The sequence below is a fragment of the Falco rusticolus genome, chromosome 2 (assembly GCF_015220075.1).
Source record: "Falco rusticolus isolate bFalRus1 chromosome 2, bFalRus1.pri, whole genome shotgun sequence".
Classification (NCBI taxonomy): Eukaryota; Metazoa; Chordata; class Aves; order Falconiformes; family Falconidae; genus Falco; species Falco rusticolus.
Window position 1 is genome coordinate 102,735,613 of NC_051188.1, and position 22,597 is coordinate 102,758,209.

At 40.9% G+C, this 22,597-nt stretch overlaps 1 protein-coding gene across 1 annotated transcript in view; it reads right to left on the reverse strand.

The window, feature by feature from the left end:
* JAM2 (junctional adhesion molecule 2) overlaps nt 1-22,597 on the reverse strand; it is a 40,015-nt gene that overhangs the window by 7,178 nt on the left and 10,240 nt on the right. Inside the window, exons 2-4 of the mRNA XM_037377737.1 lie at nt 7,619-7,684; nt 3,110-3,223; nt 1,742-1,894 (exon numbers count right to left, since the gene is read on the reverse strand). Coding sequence (XP_037233634.1) covers nt 1,742-1,894; nt 3,110-3,223; nt 7,619-7,684 — 333 coding nt within the window. The remainder of the gene's footprint in view (nt 1-1,741; nt 1,895-3,109; nt 3,224-7,618; nt 7,685-22,597) is intronic.

Here is a 22,597-nt window from a genome sequence, read left to right on the forward strand (position 1 = left end):
TGGTGAGGAGGTGAGCACTTGTGTACATGCTTAGGAATTACCACAACTTAAATGAGGTGCTGGAGAAGGGGTTGAAGGCAGAGTCCTGCTACTGGGGAGCACAGTAAATTTGTGAGTTGCTAAAAATGGAAGAAAGAGGCTTGCTCCCAGCCTCCCTCATCACATGCTGTGTCATCCTGTCCCCAAGCTATACACTTCACTCAAGTCCAAAAGAGTTTTTTTTTCACTTTGTTTCTTGTATGGGGCCTCTTGCTCACTCACAGACAGAAGCGACAAAACTCAGGAAATCTGTAGTCCAGCAATTCCTCCCTTCTCTGCCCCATTATTTAAAAACAGAATTAACGAGAAGGAAAAATGTTTTCTTTGTATTAAAAGAAGTCAACTGGTTTTTTAAATATGATTGTCAGAAAGAATTACGAAGACTTGCCATCATCATAGCCATTGTATAAATCTCAGGTTGAGGACCAAAACCAATTGGCTACTAAATTTCAGTTTAAAGTAAAAACAAACATTCCCACACATGGATGCAGGAGAACTGATCGTTTCTTCTACCATGAACATGTCTTTTCTGATTTTTATTATGTGAAAAGGAACTTTTTCTTTTTTTTTTTTCCTGGCTAACTTGAAGCTAGGGAGAAGAAACTAAGGGTGAAGAGGCATGCACAGAACATTAAAAGCACAACTGATACCATAGAAAGTATTCATAGTTTTTTCCTGGCTGCTTTTAAAATAAAAAGCAAAATTAAAGAAACCCAAGTGAAATACTAACTAATTCACATTAACTTTCAAAAAGGTTTGTGAGCAACACTCTCTCTCTCTCTCTCTCTCCTCCCCTCCCTCCCCCCCTTTGGGCTCTAAGATTTCAACTTCAAATTAAGAAGCTACATTTAAAAGAGGAAAGTTGAGAGAGTGGAAGGAAGAAGGAATTATTGGGGTTACCTCATTGTTGAAGCTAATCAGAAGTTCCTTAATTTATCATCCTTTATGAAGAACTTTGAAACTTTATTTATAATTGTAAAAGATTAATTATTTTTGTATAGAAGAATACAATATAGAAACTACAGAACCAAATATTTTCTTTTCTCCCTATACGGAGAAAAGAAGAAAACTACCAACCGCTACCACTCATCCACTGGGAAAAATACCAGGAACAATGTGCTCAGTAATCACTTTCCCCAACTGGGAAAGAAAACGAACAAAAATCCACAAAGAACAACCACAAGCCAACACCATCTCTCCTGTAAACAAAGTCCACAGATTGCTAGCTCACTGGCTGGCATTGCGCAGACACTGCAGCAGTTTCTCCTTCCAAAAAGAGAAGACAGTAGCATATTGGAATGAACTCCTGCTTAGGAATATTTGATAAGTGTTGACAGATGCTGACTTCCCAGTGCCAAACACCACAATCAGCTTACCCAGATTCTCAGCCACTGAGTGACTTCAATTTTAGTAGAAATGAAGTTTCACCATCACATAAATCAGCATACTTGCTAAGTTTTGAGAACTGAAACCCACATTTCTAACAGCAAAACCCTAGTTATGTACCTTTCTAATGTAAGTGTGCGTTTTTCAAAGATGTTCTCTGAAGTATGTTGTAGAATGTTCACATGCACATGTGTTTATAAACCCAGTCCAAAGAAGACCCAAAACCCCAGGAGCCACACACCATAAGGACAACCCCTTCAGCACCCCCTGCCATCATTCAATTTCTTTACAGAAGTCCAAGTAATAAACTTTGTACCCAATACTGTGAGAGTAATAGTAGCTTCTCCCAGGTGTTGCCCCTCTTCACTCTTTACACTGATTTCACAACGGTAGGTCCCAGAATCTTTTCTAGTCACATTTCTAATACGGATTCCTGTATTCAGCATCTCTGCTCGGCCTCGAAGATCACCTTTAAGGGAGAACAGACAGAGAGGTTTCTGCTCTTTGTTTACAGCAAATGTCTACATCTCATTGGCTTGTTCTGGAATTGTGTGTAATTTATGAACTATTGCTCATTTGTTCAGAGCTAGTTATCTATCATCAAGAAACAATATGTAAGCCCCCTCCCAAGACAGTAAGAACCTTCCACAACTATTCCATTTGGTCAAAAAAACCCCAAACACCCTCAGTTCCAAAAACCTACATCTGTCATACATTTTCTAGTTGGAAGATGGAATGCTTTTCTTCTCCAGATATTTCAAGAAAACACATATAGCAGTAGTCAGGTGACAAAAACCCCAACATTTTCCATTAGAGTCATTAGTAGTCACTTAGTTACCTTACAGAAAGAATTGTGAGTGAGACCACAGAAAAGTATTTGATTTAACTTGGCAAGAAAAACTTCATGGATTTAGCAAAGATATTGCCGACTTCTTACAATGAGTTTTTTTTCCATCCTCCAGCTTATTACAAAATTAAAGTTACATGCACACACAGAGCCATGAGTTCCAGTGCTTCTCTAAATTAAATATATGCAGACAAAACCAAGTTCATCAACAAGATCAGGACATCCTGCAAGCTCTAAAAATTAACAAAATCACTGTGATTTTACTTTATTTCTCAGCCTTTGTTTATTGTGTACAAGGTACCAGAGACCCATATTTGCTTCAACACATGGAGCTGAGGTAAGTCCTTTACAGAACATATAAACAGAAATTCAACTTCTGAAAAGAGTACAAATAATTTAAAATATACAGCTGAGTTTATATTTTATGTATATAAAAATTGCTGCATTATTCATATCTAAGCCTCCAGCTCTACAGGAGGCTTCAGAAACCTCTTTGTAAGACAGGAGGAGTGCAGAGCTTGCAGTAGTTTTGGGGAGTTAATGTCTGAATGTAATTCCATTTTTTAAAAAGGTCATGGAATGTGCAGTGCCATTTTTCCTAGTTTTGAGTTTTATTATATTTAATTTAATTAACAAGGTAACTAATCATTGATGATTTTATTAATATTTTTTTCCCCTAGGGAAGAATTCTTTTCTTCGAAAGGACAGGTATTCAGTATGGAGGGTCAAGACCATTCTCTTTCAATCATTTTCCTAATGTTATTCCCCAAGAAAAGGTCAATATCTATGTGAGGGAATGATGTGTTACACCATCAGTCTAAGTTTGTAGTGCTGTACCTGTAAATTCACCATTGTAGTAGACAAATGAGACTCCTTGAGACTGGATTTTCTTCCATTCTATTCTTAAGCTCATCCCTTTTGAAAATTTGTGCTTGCAACTAAGAATAGCCTCTAGATTGGGGAGAGAGAAAAAAAAAAGAACAAAAAGGGGAAAATTAAAGATTTTAGCATTGTGTTTAGTACACGTTCAGGCTCCATAAAATTAATATCCCTCTTCAAAAGAACTTGAGCAGCCAGCAAGGGCCAGATCTACTTCTCAGAGCGATCCCATCAGACCTTCTCCAGATTTACACAAACACAAAGGGGAAACAGAAGCTAGTAATTTTCTCATACTTCAATGGCCTTTGGATCAAAATTCAGATGTTGGGGACTAGATATTTCCATGTTGGATGGGCACAGATTCTGTACTACTACCCTCATTGTAGGTTTAAACATTTTTGTCAGTGAGCAGACCACCATTAAAAAAGGACTCTGACCCCATTATCAACAATATTTTGTGAGTTACCATCCTGAATTCAGTATCAGCAGTTTAACTGTTTAAATGTATAGCAATGCAGGTGGAAAACAAACTAGTAAGTTGGTTAAATATTCTCCTAACCTATGTATTTAGTTACTGTTTCACATTGGTTATTGTAAGGGTGTGAAAGTGCTTCATTAAAGTTTCCCAAAGACCTCGTTGATGCAAACATGGTAACAAGCAAAAAGAACAGCAACAAACAAGAACACAGAGAAATAAAGATGACAGACAAGGACTAACAGAGATAATGACGAAGTTTATCAGTCTCCAGACAAACTGATGGGACTGTGGTGTAGGCAACTAGAGCGAGTGTGGGTCTCTGCATCAGTGGTTGGAGGGGCCACAGACATTGGGAGTGTGTGTTGGTGGGTCTCAAAGCACACGTGCCTGGAGTGCTAGCTATCGGGGCAGAGAGGAGTGGCTTGGGTAAATTCAGGGCCCACAGCTGGGGTCACACTGGGGTGTAGGCACCCCTGCACTTGTGGTTCTGGCTTTTGGATATGGGAGTGTGCAGTGCGTATGCAGTGTTTGTATCTTCCCTAAACCTGGTGTGCCTGGAGGTGTGTTTGTAATTCACTGGCAGACCTCAAGCTGGGGAAGCTAGTAAGTAGGGCAGGTGCAGCGGATGGGCAGAGGGGCTGTGCTGGTACTCAGGGGATCCATGAACGTGCAGGTGCTTGTTAATCTAGAGAGTGTTTTGTGAGGGCTTTCACCACCAGCCAGAGAGGAGGAAGAAGGGTCAGCTGTCCATACTTCAACTGTTGTTGAAGGCAGTGACTTGTCTGTGGCAGTCTGTATAGCTGGCAGCATCACGAGTGTGTGTATGTGCAGGTGTGCACACACACATGCATCCCTGGGACACACATGCAGCCTTGTTCCTGGTTGAATCTGCAAATGGGAAAGCAGCAGCTGTGTCCGTTGGCCTGGGACAAAGATCCTTACAACTCCAGAAGCATTGGCCTGGGTCAAAGACCCCTACATCTCCCGAAGCATTGGGCTGGGCTCCAGTGGCTGGGTAGGACAAACACCCAGGCTCCCAGAGCTGCTGGCAACAGAGACTGCTCATAACAACCCTTGTCAATCACCTCTTATTTTTCTTGAGTTCTCAAGAAAAGAAGGTTCATACAATTGTTCACCTTTCTGTCTGTCCACTCTAGTTTCCCTGACTAGGGCATCATCAACCAAATTTCACAAAGGCTGAGTTTTCAAGAGTTGCAGATTATTGCTAAAGTTGCCATAACTGGGTAGGAAACAAAGCAAAATTAGTGCTCCCAGTGAGGAACAAGCCATACTGGGAGCTTAACTGTTCTTTTTCACTCCCTCACAGCAGGGCATCAGCAGATGCTATCAGTAATATATTGCTTGAATCATAGTAATTGTGGTCTATGGTCAAGCCTGTAGTTATTATGGGGCAACTAAAGAGGGCAAGAAGACACAACAAACCATATAGCTGAGTTGCTGGGACAAACTCAGTGCTTCAGCAGTTCCATTCTCTGTTGAAAAGCATACTGGAAAAAAAAATATATAGCCCAGCCCCTCCCCACCCCCCACCCCCCACCCCATAAATAACTCTTAAGTCAAGATATTAATAAGAATTGTTGGGAGACAACATCAGAGGAAAGAATCCAACCACACATCTGACTGGCTCCAAATCTATTAATAAAGCAGAAATTTAGTATTTCCCAGAAACTTCTGTAAAAGAAACAAATACAATATTGATCTTGCCACCTTTAGGCTGCTTGTCTTCCAACACAGGCCAAGTATCAAGGATCAAAAGCCTTTATAGTTTTGGCAGTACCTACCTAGCTTTCAGGATACAAACATCCACTGCTCAAACATACAGCCAATCTGCATTAACTGGCACCCTTGTTTCCAGTCTCAGCAAACAAGGCTGAAGGGCAATTAAGAGCTACCAACAGATCTACCCACTCACCCTTTAGAATCTGATTTCACAGGTCTCTTCTGTAAAGAAACAAAAAGCTTCCAAGGGACCAGACTGGTAGCCTTGGTGATTTCTCATAGGGGAAAAAATGTCCAGGCTTGAAAGAAAAATTGAGGCAGGAGGGCATTCTTTGCCAGAAACATGTTACACATGCGCTGGCCGCTTCGAAAAACATGCTGTGCACTCAGGAAGCCTGAGGTTCCTGACTTCAGGTTGAGTGGATGGGTGGAGGCTTCCTGAATCTTAAGATTTGTTAAGGTTTCCTTTCCAGTTTGTTTTTGTATCCCTCTAACAAAGAAAAACCATCATTCAAGCTCAGCTTGCTTTTGCTACTGACCTTGTGACAGTTGGCTGGTCTCATGAGCTAGTCTATATTAGTTGACATAAAGACAGCTCAGCTGAACAAGTCACCTCTGTCTTGAAAGAGCCACCCCTTTCTTGCATGTCACATTTTTTCATTTCAGAAAAAGCTAGCACCGATGGCCTCCCACTAAACTTACTTGAAGAAAGGGAATGGAATAGAAGAAAGAGAGTGCATGCCGAACAGAGACAACATAATAAAACCCTAATTAGTTATAGTCCCCCTCTCCTGTTTTTTCCCATACTAATGGAGTCAGCAAGAGGTGTTTTCCAGAACAGGTCTACCTGACTTGCATTAAAGTAGGTCCACAGGATGCTGTGCATCAGCACAGGCTCTCCCAGGCCTGGAAAAGCCTTCTGGGATCTTGGAGAGGTATGGACGGTGCTTAATTTCGATTTACATCTGGTCTAGAGGCTATCATTTGGTTATAGTATCATAGAATATCTCAGGTTGGAAGGGACCCACAAGGATTGTTGAGTCCAACTCCCTGCTCCTTGCAGAACAAACTAAAGCTAAACCACATGACTAAAATTGACATCCAGATGCTCCTTGAACTCTTACAGGGTTAGTGCTGGGACCACTTCCCTGGGGAGCCTGTTCCAGTGACCAATCACCCTCCTTTACTTTACACAGGAGAAAAGAAAAGAGCATTTCAGACCTGCTGTATTCAGGTGAATAGCTACACCTATCAGCCCCTGCCATTCCCTTAGTGCTGCTACACAAAAAGGAGTCGGCATGGGATTGGAGCTATGCTTAACTGACCTCACTGTACCATACAAATAACAAAGAAACAAAATGCAAGCCATAGATCACATAAAAAGACAGAACCTAATGAAGCTTTAATATTACCTGAAGAGCTTCTCTCTCTTCTTGCCTGTCCCAAGCTCTAAATCTATTTTTCTTTACCCAAAGTGACAAGAATACTTGACAGGTGCCCAGCTTTAGAGACCTCAGAAATATTTGATTACCTCAAACTGATGAATAAAGCCTAAAGCTCAGCAAACAGTTCTTTCAATTCCCAAATTCTCATCTCCCGCCACTCCAACCAAATGCAACAAACAAACCGACCAACCTCACATAACCCACAAACCTCACATACACACTACTAGGATCCGTTTCTCATCTACCCAGCAAAAATCAGGTTTCCCTCCCTGCCTCCTTAACTTCTCTAGCACATTATTGGAAGTAATTTGTCATTTTACATATCACATATACATATATAGATACGTAAATAGCCATTATAATTACTGAAAATGAAAAATAGCCATTAAATTATAGTTACTGACAATTAGCTGACTTATAGTTGTTCTCTCTCTAGTCACTCACTTCTCTGTCTTGTAAGATAATTAATGCTTCTCCTTTCTAGCAATTACTATCATTTTAGGTGGAGGGAAACCAGGCACAAGTTGCAGAGTGAGCTACCAGGACTGACAAACAAGTCATAAAATCACAGAATAGGTGAGGTTGAAAAAGACCTCTGGGGAGCGTCAAGTCCAATCGCACACCCACACCAAGTAAGAGAAAATGGGGACAAGCCCAAAGCTGCACAAAAGTAAAGGGAGACAGAAGGAACAGGACCCCTCAGGAAAGAGGGAGACAATCTTAACAGCTGCACAGCGTCTGTATACATAGTTTGCACATATGATGTATATATTAAAAATAATCACAGCAATGCCCATACTGTACCCTTAAACTCCTCTGCTTTTACGTTTTTGTTATCCGTTTCAATGGAAATTCCAGACACTTTACGATCTGCAAGGGAACAGGAAAAAAAAAAAGATGATTCATCAATAAACACTTGTAATATCATACGTGCTTCAGCAGCTACAAGCGATATTTCTAAGACCTCCTTAGGCTGGACAGGTTAGATATTGTCCACTAGAGAGAGCACGGGACTAAGAGCTAGACCAGGGCTGGCCATGTGGGTGGCCTTGAACAATTAATCTTTTCCTCTCCATGCCCTGGCACCTGTAAAAAATAGTCAAATTTCTCTTTTACAACAACATGATAATATTTACATGTAAGAAGTTCTATATAAACAGTAGGAGTTGTTTTATACTGGGGTAACATCTCAGTTTGTTTCTAATTGAGGAGACTTGTATTAATACACACGCGTTATTTTCCATTGTATTCTTATTACAAAGCATGAATGTTTATTGAAGAATACCATGTACAGCTTTTACAGGGTAAAAAAAAAACGTGTGCAGTTATTGGCAATTACCACAAATTCTTGTTGAAATGAGAAGGAAAACATTAGTCAACGTTTCTGTAGTTCTATATCAGAAATAACAGACCACATACCCCTATACATTCTTGGATATCTCTTGCATCAGGAATACTGAAATTCCAGACAGATAACTGAAATAACCACTAGCCCTACATCAACACCCCCCCAACTACCTCCTCCCACACTGGATCTTACTATACATCCTCTCTTAAGAGATGGTCTCCTCCCAGGAAAGGACTCCACTCACTTCCCTCGTGATTCAGAATGACTCCTGCAAGGCCCAAGAGTCAGTCACAGTTACTCAGATTACTCCTTCACAGGCTACAAATCTACCAAGTGCTTAAGAATAGATAAATACAGTTTTTTACATAGGTTTACATTAACTTCCCCCCACCCCAGCCCGCACCCCCCCCAAAAAAAAAAAAAAAAAAAAAAAAAAGCATTTCATGTTCCTGTGGGTTTAGGATCAGTTTTGAAGATGGCATGGACACTCCTAATGCAGCCTCTTTCCTCCATTCATATCAGCCAACTGAACAGTTGCTACAGAGGGTGTAAACAAGAACTGAGCCCCTCTCCCCACTGATATTTAGAAACAGGGCTTGTTTAAAACATAATGTTCTTTTGACTTATAGAAACTAGTCTTGCTTTACTCCTTTTAGTCTAATCTTGCTATTTATCTCCCTCATGCACGCAGATCTCCTTTATTCATCCCCAAACAATTAATTTCCCTTTCCCCTGCCTAATAGGGGAAAAGTTGCATGTAACCTAGAGGTGGATATCCAGTCTTGATCTGAAAACAGTAACAGATCAATAATCTTTTGCTTCTGTTTTCTTATAACAGGTGATTACTTCTATTGAAGCGTGTGCCTCATTTCTCACTTGAGTTAGTCCATCTGGGCTTTCAGCTACAGGTTCACACAGCTCTGAGTTAGCGTGCTGTTTTCTTTGTATGACGGTACCATCATAGAATAGTTTGGGTTGGAAGGGATCTTTAAAGGTCATCTAGTCCAGCTTCCACCCCTGCAATGTGCAGGAACATCTTCAGCTAGATCAGGTTGCTCAGAGCCCCATCCAACCTGACTTTGAGAGTTTCCAGGGATGGGGCATCTACCACCCCTCTGGGCAACCTGTTCCAGTGTCTCACCATCCATGCTCACTGTAAAAGATTTTTCCTTATATCTAGTCTACATCTACCCTCTTTTAGTTTAAAAGTGTTACCCCTTGTCCTATCACAACAGGCCCTAGTAAAAAGTTTGTCCATCTTTCTTATAAGCTCCTTTTAAGTACTGAAAGGCTGCAATAAGGTCTCCCTGGAGCCTTCTCTTCTCCAGGCTGAATAACCCCAACTCTCTCAGCTTTCTTCATAGGAAGAAATAATTTTTGTGGCACTCCTCTGGATCCACTCCAACAGGTCTATGTCTTTCCTGTACTGAGGACTCCAGAGCTGAACACAGTACTCCAGATGGGGTCTCACAAGAGCAGAGTAGAAGGGGAGAAACATTTCCCTCAACCTGCTGGACATGCTTCTTTTGATGCCACCCAGGACACGGTTGGCTTTCTGGGCTGCAAGCTCACATTGTCAGCTCATATCCAGCTTTTCATTTGACAGTACCCTGAAGTCGTTCTCCACAAGGCTGCTCTTAATGCCTTCACTCCCCAGCCTGTATTAATACTAGGGGTTGCCCAAACCCAGGTGTATGACCTTGAGTTTAGCCTTGTTGAACTTCATGAGGTTCACCTGGGCCCACTTCTCAAGCTTGTCCAGGTCCCTCTGGACAGCATCCCTCAGGTGTGTCAACCGCACTGCTCAGCTTGGTGTCATCTGCAAACTTGCTGAGGGTGCACTCAATCCCACTGTCTACATGTCAGTGATGAAGATATTAACCAGTACTGGTACAATATACCATTGTACACAATCATGGTTTTCTTTTCAATTAAAGGTCATTCCTTATTGTTCAAGCCTGGCATTACAGAGGGAATTCTCCATCCAAACCATTCCTATGGGCCTTTCCCTCCATAATTTTCTAGAGTTTTTTTTTCAGCATCCTTTAAAAATACAGGTGGCAGTTCTATGTGTATCTACATTGCCTCTGTGGGTCATATAGCAGCAGTCAGAATAGGTATTTGACTCCATGGCACTGTAATAAAAGTTAATTTACTCATTCACTGTATCCTGTGGTGGTAACTTGACCTCGCCCAGCTGCCAGACACCCACCCAGCTGCTCTCTTACTTCCCCTCCTCAACATGATGGGCAAGAAAATAAAATCAAAAAGCTCATAGGTCAAGAAAAAGACAGGGAGATCACTTAATAACCACCACAGGCAAAACAGACTCAACTTAGGGAAAATTAATCAAATTTATTGTCAATAAAAACTGAGTAAGTGCAGGGGCTGTGGGGAAATGAGGGTCGTGGTCGGTTCATAACAGCTCCTCTCAGTCAGTCCTTCCACACTGGAGCAGGGGAAAAGCGTGCGGAGGGTCCTCTCCATGGGCTGCAGGCACAGTCAGGAGCCTGCTCCAATGTGGATCCTCCATGTGCTTCAGCTGCCTTCAAAGCATATCCACTTGCACTGGTGTGGGATGCTCCTCCACCGGCCACAGCGTGGATGTTTGCTCCACCATGCTCTCTTCAGGGGCTGCAGGGCAATACCAGCTCCCCAGTGGATCCTGTCCGTCTCCCCTCGGGGCCGGCCGGGCTGTTCCTGACCCGCTCCCCCTCAGCGCCGGCAGCGCTGCCCTCCCTCACGCAGGTTTCCCCACGGCCATGGCGGCCATGGCGGCTGCGGGGCCCGGCCGTGCCTGCGCTGGGGCCGTTGGAGCCGGCTGGAACCGGCTGTGCCTGGCACGGGGCAGCCCAGGCCGCTCCCCACAGAGGCCGCCCCCAGCCCCTGACAGACCCTCTGCACCCATGCCCCTACACCTGTGTTACTCTTCATAGTTGCTGCTTTCCAGATATCTCACCATCCCTTCCCCCCTTCCAAATACACGTTGAGCACTTCTTGTTTTTAAGAGAATACAGCTTCACACCTGGCAACAAAATGAGTTTTCAGATGTGTGCATTACCAAAAGATCCAAATCTGTGTGCAACTATCTGGTCCTTAATATGTTTTAAGTTCATAATCACCTTTGTGTTACCCCAAAATAGGTACAGCACAAGTTTATAATACAAAAATAAGAAGTGAAGAAGAGAATTCCAGCAATGCCATTAAAGTACCTTTAGAATACTGAAATAGCAAATATTTGCATTACAAATAGTGCTTGGAAATTTTTTCTACTTCATCAAGAAAGGAAACTTTCATGTTGGACTTTAAAAAAAAAAAAAAAAAAAATGGCCTAGCACATCCCCTGTTGAAACCAGAGGAGGGAACCAGTTACCCAGCACCTCCTAAAGTAACCGTTACTCCTGCACACTCACACAGACCCCATCTCTTTGGTTTTGTCCAAGCTTAGTCTAGTATAAAGCCTGAAGTCATTAAGTAATTCTCCTTTTAACCTATGAAGCCCTGTTTAGATTTATAGTAAGAAAATTAGCTTTTGACTTTTACCCAAACCATGTTGTTTCTAGAATACACACACCACCACCCATATCCTATATGCCAATAGATAACAAATCATGTTTATCTGTTGAAATAACATCTTCCTTCATGTGTTCATGATGGGGAGGAGCATTTTGTTCTGAGGCTCTGACAGCACTTAACAGCACTCTAACACTTAGGTAGGAAGCATTTGTAGGACATCAGTGTGTGGGTAAAGCAGTTTATAAGCTATTGGCACATCAGCCTTCTCTGTCTGGACACAAAACAGCTTAAATACAAGCAGTTTACCACTGCATTACATTCACAGTTTCATGAACCTGGAAATTTCTCTCTTCCACTTTAACACAGATATCACACAGCTCACCATCACAGTCTAAGTATTCATAACCTAGAAGCCACAATAAGAAAGCATGTTTTTTTACTTCTGGGGCAGGATCACTGTGCTTACTTCTCACTAAGGAAGTAATCATTAAATTACGTTGTATACTTTGTATTGGGAGCTTACAATTGCACAAACTCTCCATATTTCCTCTTGTATCAAGGGATTTATAGAATACCTGAAGATCTCATTATGCAATGCCATAAGTACAAGATATGTCAGAAAAAAGAAAAAAGTTCGACATACACACAAGCTACACAGACACATGAACCTCTTCAAGAAGCAGTAGTCAGAACAGTAACTTAAGGTGGTGCAGAGACAGTTGACTGAAAACCACTATATATTCTGACCAAGCATAAAGACAGGAGAGCTCTTTAAAGCTAGAGCATCTCTGCCTTAAAATACCTTTTTAGAAATGCCTCTGCCAATTATTCATAATCCAAGATTTAAGCTTTGGCTTTCAATTCACCATATAAAGAGCAACAGTGAAAAGATGACATATTACTGTGCCAGTAAACTTTTTGTTCAAACATTTCTATACAGACTGAAAAAAAACCAACAACCAACCCACTCTACTGCTACGTGTCAGTAACTTCATTTATTTAGAAGCAAGCACCAAAAATACACATTTTCCATTTGATAATCACTCATACAGCTGTCAACTGATACTACTAGCTGGAGGAATCATTAGGGAAAAGTGTTATTAGTCAAACCAAATAAAAGGAAACAGTGTGCCTGAAGGAAATTACATGAGAACAGAATCAAAACAAAGTTATAAGTACAAGAGAAAAAAGCAGTCTCATGGTATTTGTTTTGCCAAGTTCTAAATAGCAGGTGGTCTAGAGCAAGGCTTAACAAAGGATTTCAGAGGATACTGTAAGTTTAGGAAGTCCAGTGTCCCAAGAATAAAGAGATAACAAAGCCAGTTCTCTTACTGGGATCCCTGAAAGAGAATAGGAAAGCAGACATCTGTTTAGTGTAGCATCCTTCAGACATGCGACCACCTCAGGATAAGCCATCAGCAACATACTTAGATGCGGATGTAGACTTCTCAGCTATGTAACTACCTATCATGAGGTACTCAATACCTAGAGTTTTGCCACAGTCAAATAATGTAAACACATCTGTTTTGGCTCTCCTGTTGCCATATTTTTTCCTAAGAGAAGCAATCCATAGATTACGTAGTCCATAAATGGGGAAGGGGGAGGAGAAGCTATCCACATTTGGAAAAAAATAGTTGTGAATCACCTAAAAAAACCCCCAAACCCTAAATCCTGTTCTTCTTGGTAGACTGCAATGTCCTGCCCACCTCATACCACACACTACCAACTCTGCTCACGGTGGCATTGACAAGCTAGACTACATTAACTCTGACAGTTAACAACAGGCAGCCAGGGCTTAGACCCACCGCTCTTCCCAGCCACATTGCTGTCAGCAGTCAGTGTTTAAGTAGCCTTCATCTCCATCAGTTCTGCTTGGTGGATTCTAACCTCCAGCAAACGTGCTGGAGAGAGATCAGGAGTATTCACACCCTCTGCAGCAGTCTTCTGTGTTGGCTGATGTCCTTAACCGATTGCCCAAACTGGCAATTTAAGCACCAAAAAAGCCTGAAATAACTGGAGTAAACCCAGCTTCATTAAGTAAACATAACAAATATGGCATTAAAACTTCAGATTTTGGACAAAGGCTAGAAGAAATTATCCCACATCATGGGGGAGAAAAAGGAAAAAGAAGCTCAGCTTCACTCTTTCAGTTATGTTAAGTAACAAAATTTCCTCAGTCTTAAAGAATAGTAATAGAACAGTGTTTACTTTGGGCAGAGTTTATCCAGTTCACAAAAAAGCAACCCTGCATATCTTAAGCCACAGAAAACAAACAAGGGAGAAGTCTGAAGGGGAAGTGAGTCTGCAGGGTGGGAATAATAAGGCCATCCAAGCACAAATATGGAGAGCAAGTCTGTAATTTAGTAGGCAAGGTGTGACTGCATAAAGGATGATAACCTAAGACAGAAGGCACATTTTCTGGCTGACCAGCTAAAGGAATCTAAAACACAAAAGCAACATAAAGAGCTTCTCAGCCACCCCTTCGCTTATGTGGTACCTGTTAGCGGCACTTCTGTCATGTTTTGGAAATTGCTAAACTTAAAACACAGCAAGTTTTACTCATTCAGACCCTGGAGCTGGTGCAACTCTGAGATCTGGTGGTAACACATAGAGCTCTGAGTAGCTTAACACGCTGTGAAATAAGTGGCAGTATTCTCAACATTCTTACTGGCTAATTGGGACATAGACCTTGCAGATGTTTTTAATCAAGGAAGAAAACCTAGGGATCCTACAGTACATACACACGTGCTATCAGAAGAAAATGCTTTTAAAAAGGAAGTTAGGTTTTTAGTCCTTACAACTATAAGGAAAACTGTTCCTTGATGCAAGCAGATGCAGTGCTGGTTTCCTGGCACCACAAAGTTGTTCCAGTGTATCTGTGCCAGCTGTGTTTCAAGCATCAGGAAACAAATATGGCTAGTTATTTTCACTCCTTAGGCAGTAGTAGAAATACAGAATTTTGGTTTTGACTCTCAGGTATACAGCAGAACAAGCAGGCTTTTAAATACTCTGAAGGTTCAAAGAACAGGGGGGTGCAGGGAATAAAAGCTCACCGGCAGAGTGACACAGCTTGACTTCTATGCTGTATGCAGTACCTTTTCCATAAGGAGATTTATTAATACCTTCATGACTAAAACTTGTAATGAACTGCAATTTGTGTGCATAGATACCTGCTTGCTTTCACTCCCCTCCTTTTATACGAGCCCTTTCCTAACTGCTGAAATTTTTTTTATTCAGGGAGAAACAGTCTAGGTTTTTGGAACAAGGGGAGCAGCGAAGAAAAAGCCTAAATCCAGTGTTTGGTTTGGCTTCTCTTTTGGAAGAGCAGCTATTACAAACTTAAAATTCCATCTCTACAGCAGAGTATGACACACACAAATTTGACCTTCCCCCAACCCCCAGCAAAACCAAAATAATTTCACCAAAACCCAAAGGCATTTTCCCCCATTCCAGGCTCAGAGCTATGCATAATGGAGTAATCCTCCACTCTCTCTGTACTCCTGAGCAGAGCTATACATTTCAAGCTGATAACACGGCCAGCATTCAGAGGTTAGATATGTAACACACACATTGTCTTGCTGGGAAGTCAAGAGATATGTTCTTTTTTTTTTTATTAAAATAAGATATCTCAAGTTAAGAGCAAAAGTTGTCAATTTTTTTACCAAAAAAATATTAAAAATTATCTATAGATACCCAAGTAAGACAAAGCAGGCAAGTTTTAAGGTATCCTGCCTGCAGAACCTCAATTGCAACAAAACAAGGTGTCACCCTAACGTGTTATTTAGGGTGGTTCCTCCAAATAGAAAAACCTGACAAGCAGCACATTTCAGAAGAAAAAAAAAAACAAACACAAAAAATCCCCACCCAAACCTTATGCTGAAGTGACAAATTTAAATGGCCAAGCTGCTCAAGTTCAAAAAGTTTTTCTCTACTGCAACATGATGTTGCACCACCCCAAAACTGAAGGTGTTTGAAGTTATATCTATATTGGACATACTATTTTAAATCGCATGCCTGTAAACACGGTTCTAGGACTCCAGCCAAATTCTTTCTGTACAGAGTGGACACACAAGCCACACTGTTTGTTCGACTGATACTCTCTCTAGTTACCACTTGTCCCTCCCTCTTCTTGTATTCACACAAGATGAGCTAACTCAGCTTCAGAAGAGCAAATCCCTGGCTACCCACTCCCAATAGTTCATTAACTGCTTGTAACATCTCATTTCTGCTGGAATCCACAGGTACAGCATCGCTTCAGCAGCAAACGGCTCTGTTCCTTGCCCATGTTGCCCTGCCACCAAGCTGCTCTTTTGCTTCGGGGGTGAGGGGAGCATACATTCATGTATACAGTCAATTGTTAAAAATGCCAATCAGATCAAAGTTCAACTTTGACCCCAACTCGCACACCCCCCCCCCCCCCAAAAAAAAAACAACAAACAGATTATTTTAAAACCAGTGTTGTGTTTGGAATTTATCAAATGTTATCAAATGCTAGGCTGATCCTAAATAGAGACTTATTCCCAGCTTTCCAAAGTGAAGTGGAAAACAGTCTTTTGGGTTTGGTAGATTTTCTTACATAGATATTCCAGTCATTCAGATTCTGTCCTTTTACTAGAGGATAAAGCATCTGCCTTATATTTTCTTATGAAAATGCCATAAAGCTTTAAGTTTTCTGTGATTTTTTTGTTGAACTAAAGACTACCTCAAAAAAGGCAAGAAAAAAAGACTTCTGTGCAGCTTTGATGCTGTGTAGAAGACGTTATGTTTACTTTGAGTCAGGAAGAATGTTCTGCACCTGAAAGTCTGTACATAGAAGAACAGGCCACCCCCCTCCTCATTCTCCATTTACATAGCTTTCAAAAGCTTTGATTAAACTTTAAATAAGTTTAAATGCTTATAAAGAGGCATCGCTTCCTTCTCTCACAAAAATCAGTGCATTCTCCCAACAGCTCTTTCTGTTAGAAAGCCACCGCACTCTTCAGCAAGTGGGCAAAACCTTTGCAGCACTGTTTTCCCGCCCTTCTCCCCTCTAAAAAAAGGCAGCTAGGAATTTGAATACAGCTGGAAAGTGAACAACAGCTGTGTGTGGTTTTATGACTTTATATATCCAGACACCTAGAGCCCAATACAAAAAAGCCGTATTTAATTTAGATGCAGCATAAGCACAATCCTTCACACTCATCTGTTACAGAAAGAAGGTTTTTATCAGCTTCAGTAACTTTGCCTTCGTAATGGAAATCACATGAGAAATAGAATGCAGAACTGCATTTCCATCCAGTCTGGAGTTATTTAAACAGGGGAAGAGAAGCTTTGCCAGAAAGTGACTAACAGCAGGATTTCTACCTGTATTAACAGCTGGCATTGGATGATCTGAGGAGCTCTCAGTCTCACAGGGGAAAGAAGTTCTTTTGTTAAAATGCCTCAATGATAGAGCAGACTAGCAAAGAGGTTTTCCTTTATAATGCCTGCCTAAGAATGAGTTAAGCCTTGGGTTTGTGTGTACTGTTTAGTGCTATTTGGAAGGCTAGCACACCAGCTGATGGTGCCTTTGTTCTTAACTTTCAAGTAAAGGGAAAAAAATTATCTTGGAAGTAAAAGTAAGAAGAGACTGAAGTTTTCCAAGCCAATTATCTGAAGTTATCAGTGGTAGTCCTAAGAGTTTAAGATCATGTTAATGATTCATTTCAAGCAGAGCCCCAAGGACAGTTGGCCCTGGAAACACAAAACTGGAATTGCTTGTAGAGAAAGTAGGGAATCAAAATCAAGTGGCATGGGGCAAGAAAGGAAGAGAATTATTTAGGTCAGCCTTTCTGAAGAAACTGAACACCAAAGCACAACAATTTCAGATAAACCGAACAGCCTCCTAAGTGCTTTCAGCAGTCCCAGCACTGAAAGATGGTGTGGGAAATTCTGGGGAAAGATAAATGTATAATTAATTTCTATATAATTATTAATAAAAATGTACAATTCAATTCCCTTCAATGTGTTTGGATTTTTTCGCCTCCTTTTTCTCTAGTCACACAGAAGAGAGGAACAGTTTGAATTTACAGCTTGCAAAAGTTTCAAAGTAGCATGGAGTTTACTTCAACAGAGACACAATCCCAAAAGCATATGCTATTAACCAAATAAATATTTATAGCTTGCACTTTCACAAGACTCAAAACTCTGCTACTCTTCTTGTCTCCATGGCAATTCAAAGGGAGCTTCGGAAAACGGGGGATGGGGTTTTAAACTAGTCAGGCTCTCACAAAAAAAGCCTATTTTCCAGCCCTCTCCCAGTCCTGCTCAGCATTGGTTTCCCTGGCAACTCATCGGCGGCTCAAAGCCAGCTTGTAAATGCAGCGCAAGCCTATAGCTCTTCAGCTGTTGCTTACTTGAAGATGCTTCGGGATGCTGACAACTTGTGTCTAGCACCACCATGTTTCAAAAGAGTATGAGACAAGGCTATAGGATTAGAAGCCCCTTGCCACTACTGTCCTGCCCACCTCATAACACACACTACAGCAGTGACCTGAAGAACAAAGATTCCCAGTTGCATTAGTATGTGTAACAACTCAGCAAAACACTTGCCTGCGCAAATACCTAGAGAAATTGTTGTAGAATTATTATTTAAAAAACAAAGGTAGGTACCCAGTGCAAATTAGCATATTCCTCTGAAGTCAATAGTACTAGGCTGGTTTACATCAACTGTAAAATCGGCCCTGAAACACAAGAGAGTTGGTAAATAGAGGAAACAAATGACAGCCCTTGCACCCAAACCCACACAACCATTCTGGCCCACAATTCGAGATCAAGACCTCTGAAATCTCCTACAATTTTTAAGTAACTTTTTCTGGAATTGCCAGCAAAAGTAATTTGAAAAGGATAAGTACTTTCAACAAGTCATATCATGTATATAACTGTACATACATTACTTATCTAAAAAAGCCTGGAAACAAATTTAGTTTACTTTCCAACTGTATGCCAACCAGCATTAGTTACAATTCCAGTAAACACTATGTGAAACTGGAATCCCTGGTCATTCAGAACCGGTTAAGTCCTTCAAGCTCCCTCACTATATGATCATGTTTTCTGGATGCTAAGAACATCAAGATCCTACAATTTTAATATCATTGCAAGTAAAATACATTGCTGTAGTGAAGAAGTGTCTCTTCCCATAGTTAGTCTTATTTGTTTAAGCTGGAACCAAATTTCCTGTGCATCCTCAGTCCCTTCTCAAGTTTGTAGCGATTTTTCTCTATCCCTTTTTTGATTAATTTAAGCATTTCTACTAATCGCTCTCACTGCAGAGGATAAGTGCATGTAATCATGTATTAAGTTCTGCTTTCTAAAGGTATAGAAGTAGCTACCTAACCAGAACTGTGCATTACAAACAGATGCTAAATAGCAGGTAGGATAGCTAATTTGACCAAATATGCCCAAATGTTTAATTTTCAGGAAAGTATAATAATCTAAGCCAAGCTGGCATTATCACCTTATGACCCCCACTGAAGGCGACGATACATCTGAAATACATTCATTAAAAAACCCAAACAACTCTCTGAAGCAAATATTGACCTAGAATATATTTTTATACTAATATACAGTGAATGTAAGAATAACTCCTTGTGGTCAGTTTTTAAAAAGGCCTTTATGCAGGTTTTCTCCCATTCAATTTTTGCTGATATCAGGATACACCGTGACTTCATTTTAGCTAGCGTGTCCATTAAAAAAGTCAGTGTCTTTCCAAAAACAGTAGGATGTTTTTTAAATACAAATACTAAGTAAGAGCCTTGTGCAATGCTTTGTAAATCTAGAATTTCTGAGGAGACGTTTCCTACAAACTAGGGTGGGAGTGGTGTTTTCACTTGAGCAAATTTCCCTCAAATCATGAATTTTAGGACTGAGTCCTATTAGCAATACACAGACACAGCACTGAACTTAGCTTTTTAACTTTTTTCCTCCAGACTACAGTCCAGATTCTTTGTTCATATGAGCTGGGAACATGATGACCACTTCCCTCCTGGCCAAAACAGTTTGGTGAACCCTTCCTAATAATCCAAATGCAACTGCCAAATTAGCTCATCCCATTATCACTCACACATGATCTCTTACACTGCCAAGTCTGGTCAATAGTCTCTTCCTGCCAGAAGCCGCTAACAGTCACATTTGATGACTATTACTTTCAATCAATAGCATCATTTACAGTATGAATGCATATCTTTAGCCTTAATTCTACAGGCCTTTAATTTAGTTCTTTAATATCAAATTTTATAGGGGCACCCTCCAGCACATTTGAACAGACTGAAGCCACTCCTTTAATTCAATTAAGGCTGGTACATATCAAGAGGAGCTAGAACAAACAGAAGATGTTTTGCATGCTTAAAGGAGAAGGGTGATTAGAAGAAATCCTCCGGAAGGTAGAGCTAGGAACAATAGGTCACAGTATAACAGCTGCCAAGTTTTCATTAAAGGGGATGAAGAGGGTAAAAAAAAAAAAAACAAAACCACAACAAACCCAACACTACAGTCTTCATCACATTAAAAGATACACAAACAACACAACATATGGGTATCCAGATCAGAAAACATTAGAACAACACTGGAAAGTTACACGGGAAACAGGAATAAAGATAAGAGTAACTCCATGCTTTGTTTGTTTATTTTTAAAACAAGCATAACTGTTAACTTGCTGATCATCACAGCTTCTCAACAGAAGTGATGTTAGGAGCCACATCCTCAAGAACATCTGGGTAAGGTTGGCTGATGAAACACTGCTGCTTTGCGTCAGAAGCAGGGAGTGCTCAGTACATGAGCTAACATTCACAACCCACTGGTTTGCTGCTTCATGTAATAGGATTTGATCATCTTGTCTGCAGGTACTTAAACTAAGAAATTACCAGCTGTTTCACTCTCACAAAAATGAAACAAAGATGTCAGCAATTCTGTAATGCTGTAAAACCACAACAAAAAATAATCCAAGAAAATGATTTCTGTAGAAGGCAAATAATCCTGTCAGAATTAAATAGTCAATCTAGACACAGTTCAGAGACAGAAATGATATCAGCAACATGTAAGGTAAGGCTGGGAATTTTTTTTATTATTTTTTAGAATAAACCACATGTGATTAAGGATTCAGCCCCCAGGTTGCTACCTTCTCAAGTGCAACTTAGCCCTTAAGAGTCTGGTGGTTAATATGGCTGCATCTAGACTACTCTACAGCATGTATAAAATATCATTGAAAACCACATGTTATATTTAAGAATACTTTTTAGAGTCAATAGATCAACACATTTAATGAAACCATGACTTCCAGATAGGCATATATATTGCTTTAAACTACTGTTTTGCCTGCTTCTGCCCATATTCCCTTTATAACCAACTGTTCATAAGATACTGATGCTCTAGATCAAGGCTCCTCAAACTTTTTAACCATGGGACCGGCGTGCGCATGAAGTGGCAGGCCGTCATCTGCGGCTGCTTGGTTCCCCCCCCCCCAACCCCCGGCGGGGGTGTGTGTGTGTGTCTGTAAATACCGGGGGCCGGACTGAGGACCCTGGGGGGCCATATCTGGCCCACGGGCCGTAGTTTGAGGACCCCTGATCTAGAAATTTGTGTGACACTATTATTGCTTAAACTGAAATTTCCTTTGGAAGTATGACTAAATAATACCACTTTGAAGGTGCTTGTGCTCCTTCAACTCTGGTCAACTAAATTTCAGTTTCAGGATTTCTTTTGAAGAAAGATGACTGAAGAAAAGGCCAAGGTCTATGCTGGCAAACAGATTATACAGGCAGAAACACATCAGCATAAGCAGTGCGATCACATGGAACCCAAACACAAAATAAGGTCTTCAGAGTTTAGCTCTAAATTCACAGAACAATAAATTTTAGTAAGAAGAGGATTTGGGCACATCTACGTATTTATTCCCACTGTTGTTGCAGGGCTAAGCTTCTTCCAGTGAGCCTGGATGGTAGAGAGCTAGCTAGCATCAGCTGAGCTATGAGTGGTCGAGAAATAAAGAAAGGGAACAAGATGGCTTGTTGTATAATACATTGCTACCAGCATTTCTCTTCTAGAAGTGGAACTCATCACCAACTAAAGTGGAAGTTCAACAGTTCTGCTGAAAGCACCTTTGTAAAGTAAGCCCATAAGCTTTTATGGTTTATTTTACAAGTGCCAGGTATTGCTTTAGGGCAGATAAGGAACAGGTTCCTTACAAGAAAAAATTAATGTGTCTTCCACAGGAAAGAGTATCCACCACAGCGCTTACAGATATGGAACTCTGCATAGCAACATCTACATCTATCTTCTGCTTAAACAGTATGATTTCTTAACTAAGCCACACTTAGCCATAGAAGCTTCCTTGGATACTATCTGTCCACACAGCACACATTTTCTATCCCAAGGCAAAGGCAGCTAAAAAACATGGACTCGCTACCCTTCATTTGACAACTGACAATCTAATCAGATTTCATACCACATTTTTACATACATGATTTCAGCAGGGCTCCATGAATTTATAATGGGTTCAACTGCAGCATATGGGTGCAGGATTGCAGCGCTAACAGCAACATGACACAATAGATAATTTTTCTAGTTTTCAGATGAGTAGTCCCACCCCAAAACTGAAGGTGTTTGAAGTTATAATATCTATATTGGACATACTATTTTAAATCGCATGCCTGTAAACACGGTTTTAGGACTCCAGCCAAATTCTTTCTGTACAGAGTGGACACTCAAGCCACACTGTTTGTTCAACTGATACTCTCTCTAGTTACCACCTGTCCCTCCCTCTTCTTGTATTCACACAAGATGAGCTAACTCAGCTTCAGAAGAGCAAATCCCTGGCTACCCACTCCCAATAGTTCATTAACTGCTTGTAACATCTCATTTCTGCTGGAATCCACAGGTACAGCATCGCTTCAGCAGCGAACGGC